At 36.3% G+C, this 17,021-nt stretch overlaps 1 protein-coding gene across 12 annotated transcripts in view; it reads left to right on the top strand.

Annotated features, from left to right (window-relative positions):
- The window catches only part of PIAS2 (protein inhibitor of activated STAT 2), a 96,684-nt gene that overhangs the window by 45,718 nt on the left and 33,945 nt on the right, over positions 1-17,021 (top strand). For 11 of the 12 annotated variants that reach the window (XM_082416582.1, XM_082416585.1, XM_082416584.1 and 8 more), the window contains 5 exons: positions 1,699-1,749; positions 1,880-1,970; positions 9,447-9,581; positions 11,818-11,923; positions 13,356-13,429. In XM_082416582.1, coding sequence (XP_082272708.1) covers positions 1,699-1,749; positions 1,880-1,970; positions 9,447-9,581; positions 11,818-11,923; positions 13,356-13,429 — 457 coding nt within the window. The remainder of the gene's footprint in view (positions 1-1,698; positions 1,750-1,879; positions 1,971-9,446; positions 9,582-11,817; positions 11,924-13,355; positions 13,430-17,021) is intronic. The other variant, XM_082416581.1, reaches the window with a different exon arrangement.

The following is a 17,021-nucleotide window of genomic DNA, read 5'->3' on the forward strand; positions in this document are numbered from 1 at the left end:
ATTTATCTTTCTAGGTTCGTCTTTTGTCTTTTCTCTTTTTAAAAATTATGTTCCCAACTAACAAGTTTCTGCCATGTATCTCTGGTTGATACTCACCTTTCCTTCTGTTGAGAATCACCCTACTAGTGAAGCCACTGTTACTGATGGAAGTCTGTCTCTCTATGTGGAAATAGAACCACTGCTGTACAAACCCTGTTTTCTAATTTGTTTGGACTGATTGTGGTAATTGCCTTGAACTTTCAAGACAAAATTGAATTTCCCTCTTTTCTGTAACACTTATTTTTCATAATGTACTGTAACACCACGTATTATTTTAGTTGTATATATTTGTTACTTACTAGCATATGAGACCTTTGAGAGCAAATATTATGTCTTATTTATCTTTCATGCTTCAGCACCCAGACTTTGCAGTGTTTCTTGATTTTAATGAGCAGAATGATATGAGTTACTCTCAAGAGGTCAGTGTTGTCTAGGATATTTTGAATAGGCATTTGAGAAATGTGGAAGCTACTACTGGCAAGAGAAACAGTTAACAATAATAGCAGCCAGCTGCTCACACTTGTTGAGCACTTCTTATATCCAGGCACTTCACATGTAGTATTAACACGTTTGTCACAGCAACTTCATGAAGTAGATGCAGTAATTTTTCATCTTTAACAGATGTAACTGAGGCACAGAAAGGTTAGGTAATTTGCCCAAGGTCATACAGTTTGGGACTGTAGAACTCAGGCTGGGCACTACTGTGCTTTACTGCCTTCCTGTGAACATAGAGAATTGGAAGCAGTAAGAAGCAAGTTGGAACAAGATGGAGGGCTCTATGTACTCAAGACAGGACTAATCTCTAATGATCTTCTCTCTGACACAGTCCAAGATTTATGATAATGGCTAAGGAGAAGATTTCTTAAACTGTAAAGTGAATACATGTCACTTTGGGAATCTTACTAAAATTCAGATTCTAATTCTGTAGTTTTGGGGTGGGGCCTGAGGTTCTGCATTTCTAACTAAGAAGCTCCCAAGCAGTTACAATGCTGCTTCATTGTGGACTCTATTTTGAGTGGCAAGGGTTTAGGAGGTTCCATCCCAGAGATATTTCATATGAGACTCTGTTAGGTTCTCATCTAGAAATTCTAAGAGATTCTGTTTCCTTATTCGGGTACATAGTTATGAAGTTGCTGTGGTATAGAGGTTCTGAGACTCTAGACACCAGTTCTCTATCCTAGTTCTTTATTAGAATCACCTGAGTAGTTGTAAAAACTACTAATGCTCAGACTGTGCTTCAGAACCAATAAGAATATCTGATGTGTGGGCCTGTATATTAAAACAAAATTTGCAAGTGATTAGAATGCTCAGCCAAGGCTTCAGAACCACTGTAAGTAAACAAATTAATTTATTAAACTCTTAGAACCATGCTCCTTTTCCTGTTAACCAAGTCTGTTGTCTGTTGAAATAAAACTTGTGTTGCGAAAGTTCCCATGAATTGAAAATACTTTAAAATTGCCATAAAGACAAGACTAAATGTTAAGCAAATGAGGGCTGTCATCACTACAGTGTTTTAATTAAGCCTTGTGCTATTGGTAAGGTAGTGTTCATTTTTTAAGGACTAAGAGTAAAAATACCAATAATGCTTTTTTCTGTTGAGAATGTTTCTGTGAATTCTAGTTGTGTTTTCTTAACCCAATTTTTTTCTCTTTCCAACAGGGATTTTTTGCCAGGTGGTAGGAGAGATTATACAGTCCAAGTTCAGTTGAGGTGAGTTTGAAATTTTCTTGTTACTTTAATTTTATACTTGTAACTGTATGTATATAGTCCTGAATTTGTAAATACATAAACATGTTTGAGTACATTATTTAAGAGTATTTCTTTTTTTTCTTTAATGCAGACTTTGCCTGGCAGAGACGAGTTGCCCTCAAGAAGATAACTATCCCAATAGTCTCTGTATAAAAGTAAATGGGAAGCTGTTTCCTTTGCCTGTAAGTTGCTTTCTATTCACAAGGCTTTTGTATGTAAGTTTATTATAAATACTAACAAGGCCTAGAAATAGTGATCACTTAGGACCAATGAACAGTCCCAGCATTAAATACAGTTTTCCACTAGAGAGATTCATGGCTCCTTGGGGAAGTGGCTGATTCCAGGTTTGGGGGAGACGGAAAAGATGAGCTTGAAGCATCTTGTGCCAGGAAGCGAGGAAGCTGTGAAGGACTCTTTAAGATCATATCAAATGGCATAGTGGCAGGGCAGGACCTGCATATGTAGGGCAGCGTGTTGTAGTGGATGTCTGAATGAGCTGGGCCTCAGCCATGTATGAGATGATGAAAGTTAGAGGCTGCTGAGAGCGACTGGACGTGGAGATTAAGGATTCTGAGCTTGAGCCTTGATGGTGCACACACTTGGGGGATGGATGCAGTGGTATTTGATTGACAACCTGTTGTTTAAGCAGTGAAGTAGTATATGGGCTTCAGCACCTGGGAGATACACACACACACTCTCTCAGTGTGTATAGCCTGTTTCTGACCTGTTAGATAGCTCCAGACTCTTCAAATCCTGTTAGTCAAATCTTAATATAACAATTAATTGTTGAACTGGACTATGTATCTGTCTCCACTGAGGTTTGGACTAAGTTACTAATTTGGTACAGCTGTGTGGAAGTAAAGCCTTAATCACAATAGTAGTAGAGCATGGCCTGTTTTTCAAGCCCTACAGAGTGGATATGTATCTTAACTGAAGAAGTGCTGTGAGAACAGTGATTCTACCATTATGTTAAGCTGCCATTTCAGCAAAGCAGTTACCATGTGACTGTTGAGATAGAGATGGGGCAGCTGTTTAGCATTCCTGCTGGGCACAAGACTTGTCTCTGGAATAAGTATATGCGCAACAGCTGTGAGCAGGCTGTACCAGGGCCAAGTGGTTGTAGTTGAAGCCCAAAGTGAAGATGGCCCATGGCCAAGGCCGACCCTGCCAGTCAAAGATCTGACTTCTTGGTTGTCACGAGTCTCATTTCTCTCATACGTCGCCTGTGGATTTAGAGACCTGAGAAATAACGTGTTTCATGCATTTTATAGGGCTTGAGCAATACTGCACCACTGCCTACTCTTTTTGAAAGATGTCTGTGAGGCTGAAATCATACGAAAGTTTTGTGGGGATGAAAGGGGAAATTTCAGAGGCTGAGCAGATATGGTGGGGAGGAATGCTTTCATGGCCTTGTGCATGTTCAAACCCAGGTGGGACATTTTGTCTCTTGGGTTTCTGGCTATAAGCAACAACAGATCTCAGGAGCTGTCTTTTATCTGGATGGATCATATAACGATCTAAACCAAGGGAAGAAGCAGCCTTACTTGGAGCTGAAGGATGCCACTGGGTGGCCAGATGTGTAGCAAAGGAAACCTGGGATTTTGGAATGATAGCACATTTTCCATTGCTTTTCATATCCAATTTTCTTTGTCCACGATGGGCTAAGATTTCTTTTGACCTTTGACTTTTATTGCTATTTAACTCTCTCATTCTCCTTGAAGAAATATCTAATTATGATGATCTTCTTGATGTCTATAGACCCACCTTGAAGATCTATCCAGTATTATATGTGCCAGTGCTGGGGGGTCGTGTCTGAAATGTGTGAGGCTCTACCTAAACTCTGGCATTGCTTCAGAAAATATGATAGTGACCGATGTATATACACACATTCCACACAATTTTCCAGGTGGACCAGTAGTTTTGCTATAATATTTTCATCCATGAGATCTGCAGCACCACTATGGATAGCTCTGAATTTGTCATTCTTCCAGGACTTTTGAGAGAGAAGAAATTAGGCAGTTGAGCACTTCCTCTGGGACATTGTTACTCAGTCACTGCTGCTTTCTTTCCAAAAGCACTAACTAACCGTTGAGTACTTATACTAGGCTGTTTGTGAACACATCAGCTACTACGTGAAACACCGTTTGTCTGATGGGTCTTGCACTCACCTCTGGAGCCAGAGTCCTGTAGTGGCTCCAGGAGCACTTGTGAGGGAGGTGAAGAAAGGTGAGCATTAGGACAAAGGATTTCAAAACAGATTTCATAAACAGAAGGCAATGGGGTGATGGTGGGGGCAGGGGCGAGCTTGCCTGACCCTAATAGGCCCATCCCAAAGACCAGATGCCAGTCTTTCCCAGGTTTTTCGTCTTCAGCCCTGTGAACGCCTATGGAACAGTTGACATAAATTTACATGCAACTGATGAAAAACTGCTGAGACCTCCCCTTGATCCACAATTGCTGTTGTTTGGGATAATGTAATATGGAGCCTTTACTAGCATGAAGCAGATTTATGAGAATCATGTGAGTGTACTGCCGCCTCAGAAGAAGAAGTGAGCTCTTCACCACCATGGAGATCTTCAGGGACTTTGTTCTAATTGTAAGAAGCATCGACAGGCCGCAAAGAAGTTTGACATGTGGTCCTTGCCCATGATCCTGGTTTATCATACAACAGATCCTGGAGGAGTAAGTCATGGGATTTCCCATTAGAGCTCTGAATAAATTCGCATTTGTGTCTGGGAACAAGTGTCTATGTGTATGACCTTATTGCAGTATGCAGTCATTATGGATCCATGATGAACAAAGAGTAAACTGAATGGGAAATGGTGTTACCTTGATAATAGCAACGTGTCCCTGGATTCTTAAGGGACAGATGGTGATGAAAGCAGTTTATGTGCTGTTTTACCCACATCAAGATGCTGAGTTTTATAAAACACCTTTATCTCTTGATTTTTCCAGTCCCTTGATACAGGGATGACAGTAAGCAGTTCAGAGCAGGACTTGTAGAACGATAAGTGCAGAGTGGACAGACACAAGTGAAACTGCCTCTGAGAATCTTCCCGACACCTCCACCTTTGACTCAAGCACTGCAAGCATACACAGTGACAGCCAAATGAGAAAATGACATGTTTTTAAGGGCAGAAGGGAGAAAAATTCTTTGCTTGGAGAGTTATTTTGAGAGGCTGAATTATTTTTCCTTTTAAACAGATTTTGAGAAATGTATGTGAACCTTTGGAGCTGTAAGGTTGGGGTGTGGAGGTGGGTTGACATGGGGTAGTATTTCTTGGAAAGATTCCAAAGCATGGAGAGGATGTGTGCTCACAGTTCAGCTGACAAAGATCTCCTGAGTATTTCCTCTCGGTGCAGCGGGAGACTTATTAGTGCTAGTGCCATTATCTCAATGTATTCTCTTTCTGAGTTTGTGGATTTCTCTTTCCTGATATATTATTTTTTTCCTGCATATATTAGTTACACCGACGGTCTGCCTCACAGTAAATCTGGCCTGAAGTAAAGTCAATATTTTCTTCTTTTGAAACCCACACACACACCAATTTGAAGAGATTCCCTTGGCCTGAGGTGGGATAATACTGGCATCTAAAAAAATAATACTTAAGTGGACTCAAAATTATCAAAGATATAAATGAGTTTATAATTATGCTAAAATAAACCATTGGAGGTTACATCAACTCATTACTCTAAAAACTGGTTAAGGGAGAGAATCATTGATTTCAGAGTAACCAAATGTTGATGAGGTCAAGTTCTTTATGGAAAGATTTCAACTAATATAAGCAAAAGGAAGAATGGATTTAAAAACTTTTTTTTGTAATCTGTAATCGGATAATGGATCTAGGTAACCATCATCAATGGATACTAAAACCATTAGGTCAAAGCTGGATACAGAACTTTATAGTGGAAGGGTCAGGCCGACATCAGCTGAACTGATCAACCTTTACATCACTGAAAATGGGGCAGACAGACACTCTGTGCCTCATGATGTGGTACAATAGGAAGAACATAACATTCCTTATGTAGTTTTTGTGCCTGAAAATTTGAACGTGAATTTGGTCAAGCCTGTACAACTAGTTACCAGCTTAAAACATGGGAGTATCACACCTTCATACTGTGAGGAAGCAGTCTGTCTAATACAGAGGAAAAGGTCATTCTTCAGGTCAGAAGCCCTGGGGTCTCCAACGGCAGCATTGGAAAAGGAGTAGAATTGGAGGCAGGGATTGGGAGAGAATAAAAATTATTCTTTAATATACAATAAAGGAGACTTCAGAAACAGCTGAGCACACTGTGAGGATCAAGTTTGGATTCCGATTCAAACTGTAAAAGGACATCATATATACCAAACTATGTATGGATAAAGTAATGTGTCTGGGATACCTTATATAATAATCTGAGATGGGGGTAAAAACTGCTTATAAGTAAATTATTGAATTGGATGATAGGTATATGGGAGTTTGTTATACTTTTTTCCCTATTTTTGTATAGGTTTGAAAGTTTCAGTAATAAAAAGATAAAAGACATCTCTGAGGCAGTTGAGAAATTGGAATATAAAGTAGATAGGCAATTTTTAAAATTATGGTTAAATTAAGGTCGTGATACTGTTTTTTTTTTTAAGGTCTTTTAAAGATGCATATAAAAGTATGGGTCAAATGGCATGTCTAGAACTTGCATTTAAATACTCGGGCAAAAATAAATGTGTATATGTGTGGGGTATATATTTTGGGGGGGGTTATGTATTTTGGGGTGGGCTCGGGTTGGGCCAGAGGCAAATGAAACAAGATTGACAACATGTTGATATTTGTAGTGGTTTGGTGGGTACTTTACTGTTCTTTCTACTCTTGTGTATGTTTGAAAATTTTTATAATACAAAGTAAAATAGTAAATATGTTGGTAGTATTAAGGTAGTAATGGTAATTAGAAAATTAGGGGGAAAATGTTAAAGGAGCAACACTGTCGACTTTTGTCAGAATTACAAGTAGATGGGATGTTGTCTCAGAGCATGTAACAGAAAAGGTTCTTTAGGTATATCTTCTGTTGAAATGTTAGGTTGAGACTGATGAAAAAATCTTTCAATGGCTCTCCAGCAGCCTTTATTTAGAAAGCCTTAGATTTACTCCAAAGGTCTCCTGTCAGATGAACTTAATTTTATTTTTGCTTTAGATATGGAAAATTGTTAGAAATATGTGAAGGCTCAGCTTTTACATTTTACAAAACTCCAGCTGTGGTTGACCCTTGAACAACATGGGTTTGAACTGCTCGGGTCCAAATACTGCGTTGTTTTCAGTAGTGAATACTACATACAGTATTGCATGTGCCTCAGGTACAGAGGAACTGAATATTCAGAGGGCTGACTGTAAGTTATACTTGGATTTTCGGAGGGTGAGTGCCCCAGCCCCCGAGTTGTTGAAGGGTCAACTGTATATCCTGTTCTCAATAATCAGGTAACTGATGGTTGACTGGAGGTGATACTGTTGGTCAGAGGGAGAATATAAGTATACAGATAACTCAGAATTACCAATGAAATTAAACTAGTCATGTGGGGTAGAGAATAGATTTAAAATATTTCAGTGAATAAGACTAGTACCATATTTGGTTTTGAATTTGCTAACACCTCATTCTTATATGCTCTTTTATTCTCTTCCCTTCTATTGCTCTCTTCTTTCAAATTAACTAACAACATTGTTGCTGGGTGTCTCAAATTCCAATTTAGAGAGTTTATTGTCTAACTAGTTCATGAGTTTTTATCATTTTGGCACACCCTGTGCCATTATTTTTATTTGGTTAACATAGTAGTGGACATACCAGAAGACAGAATTGTCTTTCAGGCCCAAAACAGGCAAAACAGTGGTTTCATTCACAATTACCCAGATATTGGTGTTGATATTCCTTGTGTGTGTTGCTCATTGAACCAATTCCTAGTCTTTATAAGAGGACTTTCTTATGAGTTTGGTTCTTTGTTTTATTTCACTTGAACAACTTTAGATGGGCATAATAATCCTCCTCTACACACGCACACACACACACAATTTCCCTTTTCCATAGTGTAATGAAAGTTATTTACGTTCTTCTCTTTGTCTTTATTCCTCTGCTCAGACAGTTCTCAATGATTTTCAGTCTTGTTGCAAGTTGTAGATTACATGTTATCATGGGAATTCACACTTAATAATCACTATCCTACCTCCTACAAGGCAGCAAAAGGTGTTCCCTAGTGCGATAGACTGTTCTCCTAGGCTCTGCTGTGTGATACCACCAAAACTGTATCTCATTGTTACCAAGGTGCATATTTTTGACATCTTTAAAATGCAGAGGTGTCTTAACAGTTTCTGATGATCAGGTGGCAGCTGTCATGTATTGATGTTGCCTGCACTTGTACAACCCTGATGTTATTATTCCCATGGCATGACTGGTTAACTGCCCTGCATCGGTTTTTCAGTCAACAAGTGACTTGAGGACATTTCGAGGAAGGTTCGTGAATCCTGGCTGTTATTTGAAATTTTTGTTCTCTTAATATCCAGGGTGTGTCAGCATTAACACTTGCAGTTAGTCTAAGGGTGTCGGTGACTTGCAAGGAAATCTGAGAGATACTTGTGGAGTAGAATATAATTTTAAGAAGTATTTTTAGCTCGAGCTCTTGGTGGCATATAGGAGAGTATCATGTGGAAAACATATGCATTGATGACAGTGAAAAAACGATTCAAAAGATTCTTCTGTATATCCTAAAGGATTATGTTAGCCAGTTCATTTTGCTTATGTTTTCTTGATATGTATGCAGGAAAAAAAGTACATTAGGTTGTATCATTAACTTACTTACTGTTTTTTCCTTCTCATTGGTACATAAATTGCATCATTGTCATCTTAGATTCAATGAAATATGGTGTGTGCTTTTCAATACGTAGATGTTTTCGCAGTTAAGAAATTTTAATTTTCTAAAAAATATATTGGTTTTGAAAATCAGAAACTGAAAAGTCCTGTGGTAATTGAGAATTGGATGTACTGTGAAATCAAAAGTGAGACTGTTTACTATTTAAAACAAATACTTAATGACTAGAAAAAATAGAAAAATATATAAGTAGCAGTTTTATTATAGCCATCAAGCTAATTCAATGCCAATTGAAATATTGGTTATTCTTTTTTGTTAACGTGACCTGGTATTAAAGATGGCAATCTCTGTTCTACTCGGAGAGAAGACAGTGGAGAGCGTTTTTATCACTCAGAAGATTTTAATAATTCCTTTGAAATTCACTGATCTGCTTTTTTTTTTTAATTTCCAGAGTTCGTTTTCCCTCTCTCACCCCTAGTATTTGAATGAATGAGAGCTCCTAAGATGAATCAGTGTAAAGAGGTGCAACTTTATTGTTTAAAAAAAGGAAAAAAATTCGTAGTCAGTATGGCAAGATCTCAGCATCTTTAATTTTAATGGAACATGGATTTTTTGTTGTATTTTTCTGGATTTGTGAAATATTTTGTAACATTTTTAAAAGGTCATTTTCCTCTTTTGGGTCGGTGACCTTAGGGTGAGGACTATGTGATTTCCAGGATAAAATAAAAGTAATTAAGTGCGACTGAAATTAGGCAAGATACTGTACTCGTCTTGGAGAAAATGTTTGCTCCTCTACAGAGAATTTAAAATTATTTTTCTTTCTTGGTTATAGGGCTATGCACCACCACCTAAAAATGGGATTGAACAGAAGCGCCCTGGACGCCCTTTGAATATTACATCTTTAGTTAGATTATCCTCAGCTGTGCCAAACCAGATTTCCATTTCTTGGGCGTCAGAAATTGGAAAGGTAAAGATTCTTTTCTCTGGGTAGCATGAAAGTGTTCCCACTAGGTGTTGACTTACTTTGTCTTTTCTTAGGCTACTAGCTCCAGCTCATTCAGTTTTCTGTTTGTAACCCCAAAAAGCAGTAATTTTCAGTTCAGGGTAGAGATGCAGAGATTTTCAAGGTTAAAACTTTAAGGTTTCCTGAGTATCATCTCTTTATTTTCTTAGAAAGGAAATAAGTATCATTACAGTATTTCTTAAGTTAATGGTTAATCACAATTGTGTTTATGTGTGTTTAAGTAGTATTTTAAGAAACTGGGAATTTGGGGTAATGTTATATATTTTTGAAGAGGAACAAAGAAAGCTTTCTCAGGCTTTGGAGAAGATTAACATTTGGTTAAATGTACTCATGTTGTGATTAGAAATAATCTGTTCCAGCCTGTATATGAACAGCTGATACTTCAGATAACATGTGGGCATCCATATGAAAATATTTACTTAGATTTATATTATTTCCTCTGTATTTTTAGGTTGATGAACCTGGGTTTCTGCTGATGCTTAGTCTCAAAATGCGTTTTGTCAATTATGAGATACTGATTAATACAACAAGGGATTTCCATTTTAGAACTGCTTGTTTATATAACTGAAATAATAGAATGGCAAGAGATTTCAGTTAACTTCTGAACATCAGCTTTAATGTTGCTGTTTCATAGAAATAAAGGATAGTATTTCTATTTGTAGATGGAGAAGTTGAGTCATATCTGTAGCCAGAATTATTTGGTTTTATCACCAAGGTAATTGCAGAGCTGGATATAAAGAATATTTTTGTATTGACTGTACAGACATTAGGATCTCTTTAATGATTGTTCTCTTGAGCTCTCATTTCTGAATTTTTACTCTAACTTTTTTATCATAAGACACTGATCCCTAATATTTTTTATTTGTGTGAACTGAATGTACAGTGGTAAAGCACTGGATAAGGATTTGGGAAATCTTGGCTTAGTCCCAAGTTGGCAAATTGTTTGATTTTGGCCAAATTGCTTAATTCCCTGAGGCCTGCTTATTATAAAGAATAAATAAAATCTCGAGAATGGGTGTTATATGGAAATATAAGGGACATTGTTAACTGAGCAAGTATTAATGCTTTAAAGCTTAGTGAGAGGAATTTGAACAGAAGAGTAGTATATCTTTTTGAAATGATTATGAACTTACAGATTTTTTGAGTAAAAGATTGCAGACATTGAAGGCCTGACAGGTGTGGGGGTTTTTTTTTGCCACATAATGGGACTAATATTCTTTCCTTGCAATTATAATGATTAATTGACTTAAATTTGCACACTATAGTGGGTATTCAGATATTTGAAAGGACTGTTACAGGACATTAAAAATGATATTTAAAGTATTTGGTTTGGCAACTGTTAAAAGTATTTTATTTCTTGTAGAATTGATTGAATGAATGAATGTAATGAAATGGTAAAGTAGGTTTTTAGCATTTAGGTAAAATTGTATATCATCTTTTCATAGCTTTATAAATAGCTAATGAAAGTTCCTTTGTGCCAGATCTAAGAGAGTATGGGATTGGATGCTATTATTTTCTGGCCTCGTCTTTTTGATTTTTATAGTTTCTTCATGTGTCTTATATACTGTAGTAGCTTCCCCTTCCCTAGTAAAATGCCCGTTTGGGAACAGGAATTAATTGTCAAATTTTTTCTCAAAAGCTGATTTTGGGTTCATATGAGTGATTTGCCTAAGGCCATGTAACAAGTGTCTGCCAGAATTAGAATTGTGGAACTCTGGATGTGAAGTGTTAATTTAGACCACAGGTGTTTGAACTTTGTTTCTGCAGTGGAACTCATTTTTCAATGACTATATTATGAGAGCCCCATTACATAAAAACAGAAAATTCTAGTTAGAAGTGGGCATGGGAGAGCGCATTCTCATTTATACCATGGTGGCCCCTAAAGCACCAGTTTTGCTAAGTTAGAAACACAGTTTGAAAACCACTGATCTGAGCCATTTTATCTTCCACATAGATGTTTTAAAGTTATAAGTGATTGAGAAATATCTCAATCACTGAGATGATGAAGCGTTCATCTTCCCTAAAGTAGCTGAGTTGATTTTGTTCCCTTCCCAGTCATTGACCGTCCTGTGGAAGTTATTTTGAATGTTAGTTTTAGGAACCAGAGCTTCTTAGACAAGTGTTTTATGTAAATAGACTATTATCGCTCATCTTTAATACAGATTATCTTTCTTTGTAGAATTACTCCATGTCTGTATATCTTGTACGACAGCTCACATCAGCCATGTTATTACAGAGATTAAAAATGAAAGGTATTAGAAACCCTGACCATTCCAGAGCACTAAGTAAGTAATGTGTGTAAGACTGAGCATATGAGATGCTTTAAATGGAAATTTTAAAAGCCTCACGTATACCTCCATACAGGAACAATTTGGGAACAATGATTAGAAACCTAAAATGAATTATGAATTAAAAATACTCTAAGAATGGAGCCCTATGAATTGAAAAGCCCTTCTCTTAGAAACCACTCCCAAGAGGATTAATTTTAAATCTCAACTAATCTGATTTTTCACCTTTTCATAAGAAGTTATTTAGGTAAATGTCAGGTTGATGGCAGTTTTGATGCCTACGTTGACTTGAGAATAGGAATACAAGTCTTCAAAACCTCCGGTGTGTAGTGTGACGTACATTTAAAAACTTCTAACTAAAAAAGGTCTTTTTGCAAAAGAAATGTTGATATCCATCAACAATAATATTTGCTTTCTGAGATGTTCTATTTTGTACTTTGCTTTCATACTGTATAATAATAGGTAGAGAAAAAAAAGTCTTAACCCAAACTGTAAATAATTCAGTACAGTAATTGAAGTTAATTGAACAAGACATTTTTTTTTTTTGGGAAAGAGAATATTTTTCTCCCAGTTACCCCCCATATCACTGAATGAACCAGAAAGGAGAAGAGGATCTATAGGTTGAAAAGGGAACCAAGCAGGGCTGTTGAAATGGTATTTTGTTTCTTATACTCAAGCCATTTCTCATCTCAAACAGTACAGTATTGATCTTCCTGCCTAGAGCTGAAAGCCATGGAAGCTCTTCCATAGTTTTTTTTACCCCACTCAGGTTCCACTGTCTCTACTTCCAGTACTGTTCTCCCTATCGTGGTGTTGAGAATTAGGCATCTGAAGGCGGTGTATGTCTTCATTAGCTTGTATAGACAATAACTTGTATACATTACGTGATGATTAAGATCACAGACATTCCCACATCCATAGTAGTTTTCAATAGTTAAAGGAAGTATAAGAATATTTTACCTTTTCTGTTCACAAATTTAACAATTGTTGGAAATTACCAGTACTCCCAAATTAAAACAGTCATGAATGTGTTTTAGAAAAGCATTGAAGCTCAGAGGATAGCTGCCTTCCAAGTTCCTTTCCTAATTGTTGTATTGTTCTTAAGTCTTAAACAGCTTTCTGCTTTGAAACTCTTCCTCACCTGCAATTTTACTTTTAAAAAGAAATTTTAAAAATTCAATTAAACATGTCATCTAGAGTTTGTAAGTTTGTAATTCTTTAACCTAATACTGGAAGTATGGTTGTGTTTTCAATACATTAATACTTAATATTTTGTTTGTTTTGTTTTGTTTTTGTAGTTTCTTGATCTATTTGAAGTGTTTGGGAAACTTTAAATAAGATGATATATATATTTCTATAATTCTGTTCATATGTCACAATTAATTTTTTAAACTGTGTTTTTTATTATTGATTTTCCCTCCTTCTAAAGTTAAAGAAAAACTTACTGCGGATCCTGATAGTGAAATTGCTACCACTAGCCTTCGGGTGTCCTTGATGTGCCCTGTAAGTAAAGCAACAAAACATTCTGGGGCATCTTACTTTTTATAAATTACTAATTTTCCTATAAAAGTAAGTATGTGAATGAATGGTATATTATAGAATTTTGAACTTTTTTCGTTTTCCCATTCAGGGATCTTCATGGTTAAGCATTATAATTCCAAAGAATGCAAACGTTCTTCAGGCAATGACTAAGCAAGAAGAGATGTAAAAGGATATTGCATCAAAGAGGAAAGAGAGCTTTAGGTTCAGAATAATCTGTCACTGTTAATTATAGATAATCCACAGCTAATACTGAACATATCTAGAGAGTTGGCTCCTTTTATCAGAATATAAACGGTATTGAAAAATAGCAATAAAGTTATTAGGACCTAATAAATGCTAATTGATAGGCGAGGTCAGGAATAGTGGATGAAGGCTTCTTTAAAATCACTACTCTTGGAGGGGACCCTTTCCAGATGAGAGGAACTTTATGAGAAAAGTATGGAATTAAGAATTTATAATATAGTTGCCGGGGGGAGGCATTTGGTGACCAGCTACCATTGTGAGAAACATAAAGTTTTTTAAATGGAAAGAGAATTGTGTCAGAGAAGGGAATAATTTGTTGAGTTCCTATTATGTGCTCCTTATATTGTCTTATTAGCAAGCCTGTATGGAATTGTTCCCATTTTGCAGATGAGGAACCTGAGACTGAAAGGGGTTGGCTAACCCAAATCACACAGTTAGTTTGTAGTAGAACAAGGATATAAACTTTGGTCTTCTGACATTATTCCAGTTCTCTTATAAGACAATGTACCATATTGCCACATGGGGCCAAAACTATAAATATCCTGATTATAAGTCTACCTCTCTATTTGGGAAAGCAGATATCTTTCTTTCTAAAGCTTTATTATTTGTTATCATTAACTTTAACTTACCTTTATTGAAAAGGGATAGACTTAACATGAAATTGGGATTGCTTCGAAATCGGGAACATGTGTTTATGAAACACAGAGAAGGTCTGCAGGAGGACATTAATGCCCTGAGGTGGTGGCAGGGGCCCTAGAGGGTCTTGGGACCTCCTCTACTCACAAGCTGGGCATGAGTTCATTTGAGTTCATTTCTTCACAGTACCTTTTCCTCCTTCTCATGTTAAGATTGATATTAAATTGGAACACATGAAATTGCCATTTTGTTGGTCAAAAACAGTTTGGATATTGGAAGTTTCTTATGGTTTAACCCTAGTATATTCAGCAAATGTTCATTGCCGGCTATATTCTAAGCACAGCCACTATTTGGGAAGGGAACTCACGTCACCTTTTTGTTTTAGTATGTCAAACTATTCTATCGGGAAGAAAGCGCTTCTACACAATTTACCTGAGGAGTTGTACAGTTTGCATAGTTCCATTTTCTGTAAGTCTTACTGTCTTGGAACTGGTTTTTAAGTTTTTTTTTCCATTTTTTCCTTCAAACACTGTGCTGTTCTACATGACAACAACAAAAACAAAACAATAACCAAACTATTGGATTCTTGGACATTCAAAATAGTGAAAGTGGTATATTGGCGTGGTTAGGATTTCTTCTATATAAGAATAGGGAGTAGTTCCTTTCACATGTGTCAATTTTAATAAAACTGACAGTTTTAAGAAAATTGACATTTCAATTATTTGAAGAAATGAAGTAACAAATTTCTGTTTTAAGTTCATTAAATGTTTTCTTTCTCTGCTTACAAGTGAAAACAGATCTGTTTCTGAGACTATCTTTTGAGCTTTCCTCAGTATTCATCCTACCTGATTTTTTCAGAGCACTTTCTAAGAAAAGAGTGAATGGTACTCTTCAGACTATACTAGTGTTAACCTAACGTTGGGTTGCTAACGATAAGATGTGATCTGTGTTATCAGAAAACCAAACACAAGTGTTTTGATCAAATTTAACAGATAGATGACAGAAGTTAGATGATGAAAGTAGTTTTAGAGGCAGAGGCAATACTAGTATCAGTTGAAGATAGCAGAATGGATGGAGTGTAGCCAGCTGACTGTGGAAATAACACAGGATCTGGGGTGGTGATGGGAAACGGAGAAGAAAAAAAGGATCACAGGCGTTTGGAAGGGTAAGTGGTGAACCATGGGTTAATTAGGCAAAAATGAGAGAAAACGATAGCTTAAGGTGGTGGGAGAAGTGTTCTGTTTCACAATATGGTTTGTAAAGTGATTTGAAGTAGACATGAATCTGGATAGTGAGAGCACAGTCCAAAACCTCTGTCCTTGGGACCTAAGGAAGGTAATTTTACGACAGCTGTTGAAGAGGGATCTGACTGAGTGTGTATAATTAAATTTTTGAACACAGTATCTGAATTTTACATCGGAGTTCCATCTTAGTGATATTAGCTAGTGATTTTTGGACTGTCCTGCAGAGGTAGGCTAGGTGGGTGCCCCAGGATAGAAAAGAAAAATAGGTTTGATTTTATGTCTTGTTTGATTCTGACTCAAGTTTTTTTAAAAAAAGGTACTGCTTCTACAAATAGTTCGGAACCACTGATTTGAGCCATTTTTGCTTATACCTACTCTTTCTTTAGACAGATACTAATTAGTCTATAATGAAGTAAAAATCAATTTAGATACTACCTGCTTAATATTTGATTAAAAAAAAAGCTGCATTACAGTGTTAGATACCATTTTATTCATAAAATCAATACATTTCAAAACAGTGCCATCATCTGACTAAACAGAATTCAGCACATTCAAATCTTTTTTTATTAACATTCCATAATTAGTATTAGGAAATCGGTCAGATTTTGCCAGTTAGTAATAAATGCTTTTTTAACTTGGGAAATGTTCATTAGCTCTTGTAAGACACTAGAGTAGCATTAAATTTAGGATCAGCAACTTTTGTAGTCCTGAATGTTTTTGTTTCTTTATGCTATGGAAATTCTAAAGCAGTTACAGGAGAGATGAGAATGGCCTAGAAGAGGAAGAAAAAGAAAAAAGCAGCAGATTGCAAATTGTGGCCCAAGGGTACTTGGGGATCCCTGAGACTCTTTGAAGAGGTCCAGAAAGTCAAAACTATTTTTATAATAATACTAGGACACAATTTGTCCCTTTCTTGCTCTCATTCTCTCATGAGTAGACAGTGATATTTGATAGGGGTTACCTGACAGGGGCTGATGTCGTTGCTCTGATGGCTGATGGAATGTGTTCTTGTGTATTCTTGTGTTTTAAAAATGTCTCTTAATTTCTAATACAATAAATATTGGTAAATGCAACTTACATGCATATAAGCTCTTGGAGGTTCTCAATTTTGAAGAGTGTAAAGGGATTCTGAAACCAAAAGTTTGAGAACTGGTTGCCTAAAAAAACCATAGTAGGTTGAGTTAGATAGAGCATTATTTTAAAGAAACAAATCCAAAAAATTGACAAATAATACCTACTTTATTATACAGTTGTTCAAATAAACAAAAGTGAAAATTTTAAATTACTAAAACCTATTCAGAAGTAACATTTTAAATAACATGATATCTATCTTTCTAGATTTAACTCTGTTTATAATCATGTGTATGTTTATTGGAAAAAACTGTATTGTGTTATATATACTGTTCAGTGGTTTACTGTTTTTAAATTAA

This window comes from Balaenoptera physalus (assembly GCF_965194825.1).
Source record: "Balaenoptera physalus genome assembly, chromosome: 12".
Taxonomy (NCBI): domain Eukaryota; kingdom Metazoa; phylum Chordata; class Mammalia; order Artiodactyla; family Balaenopteridae; genus Balaenoptera; species Balaenoptera physalus.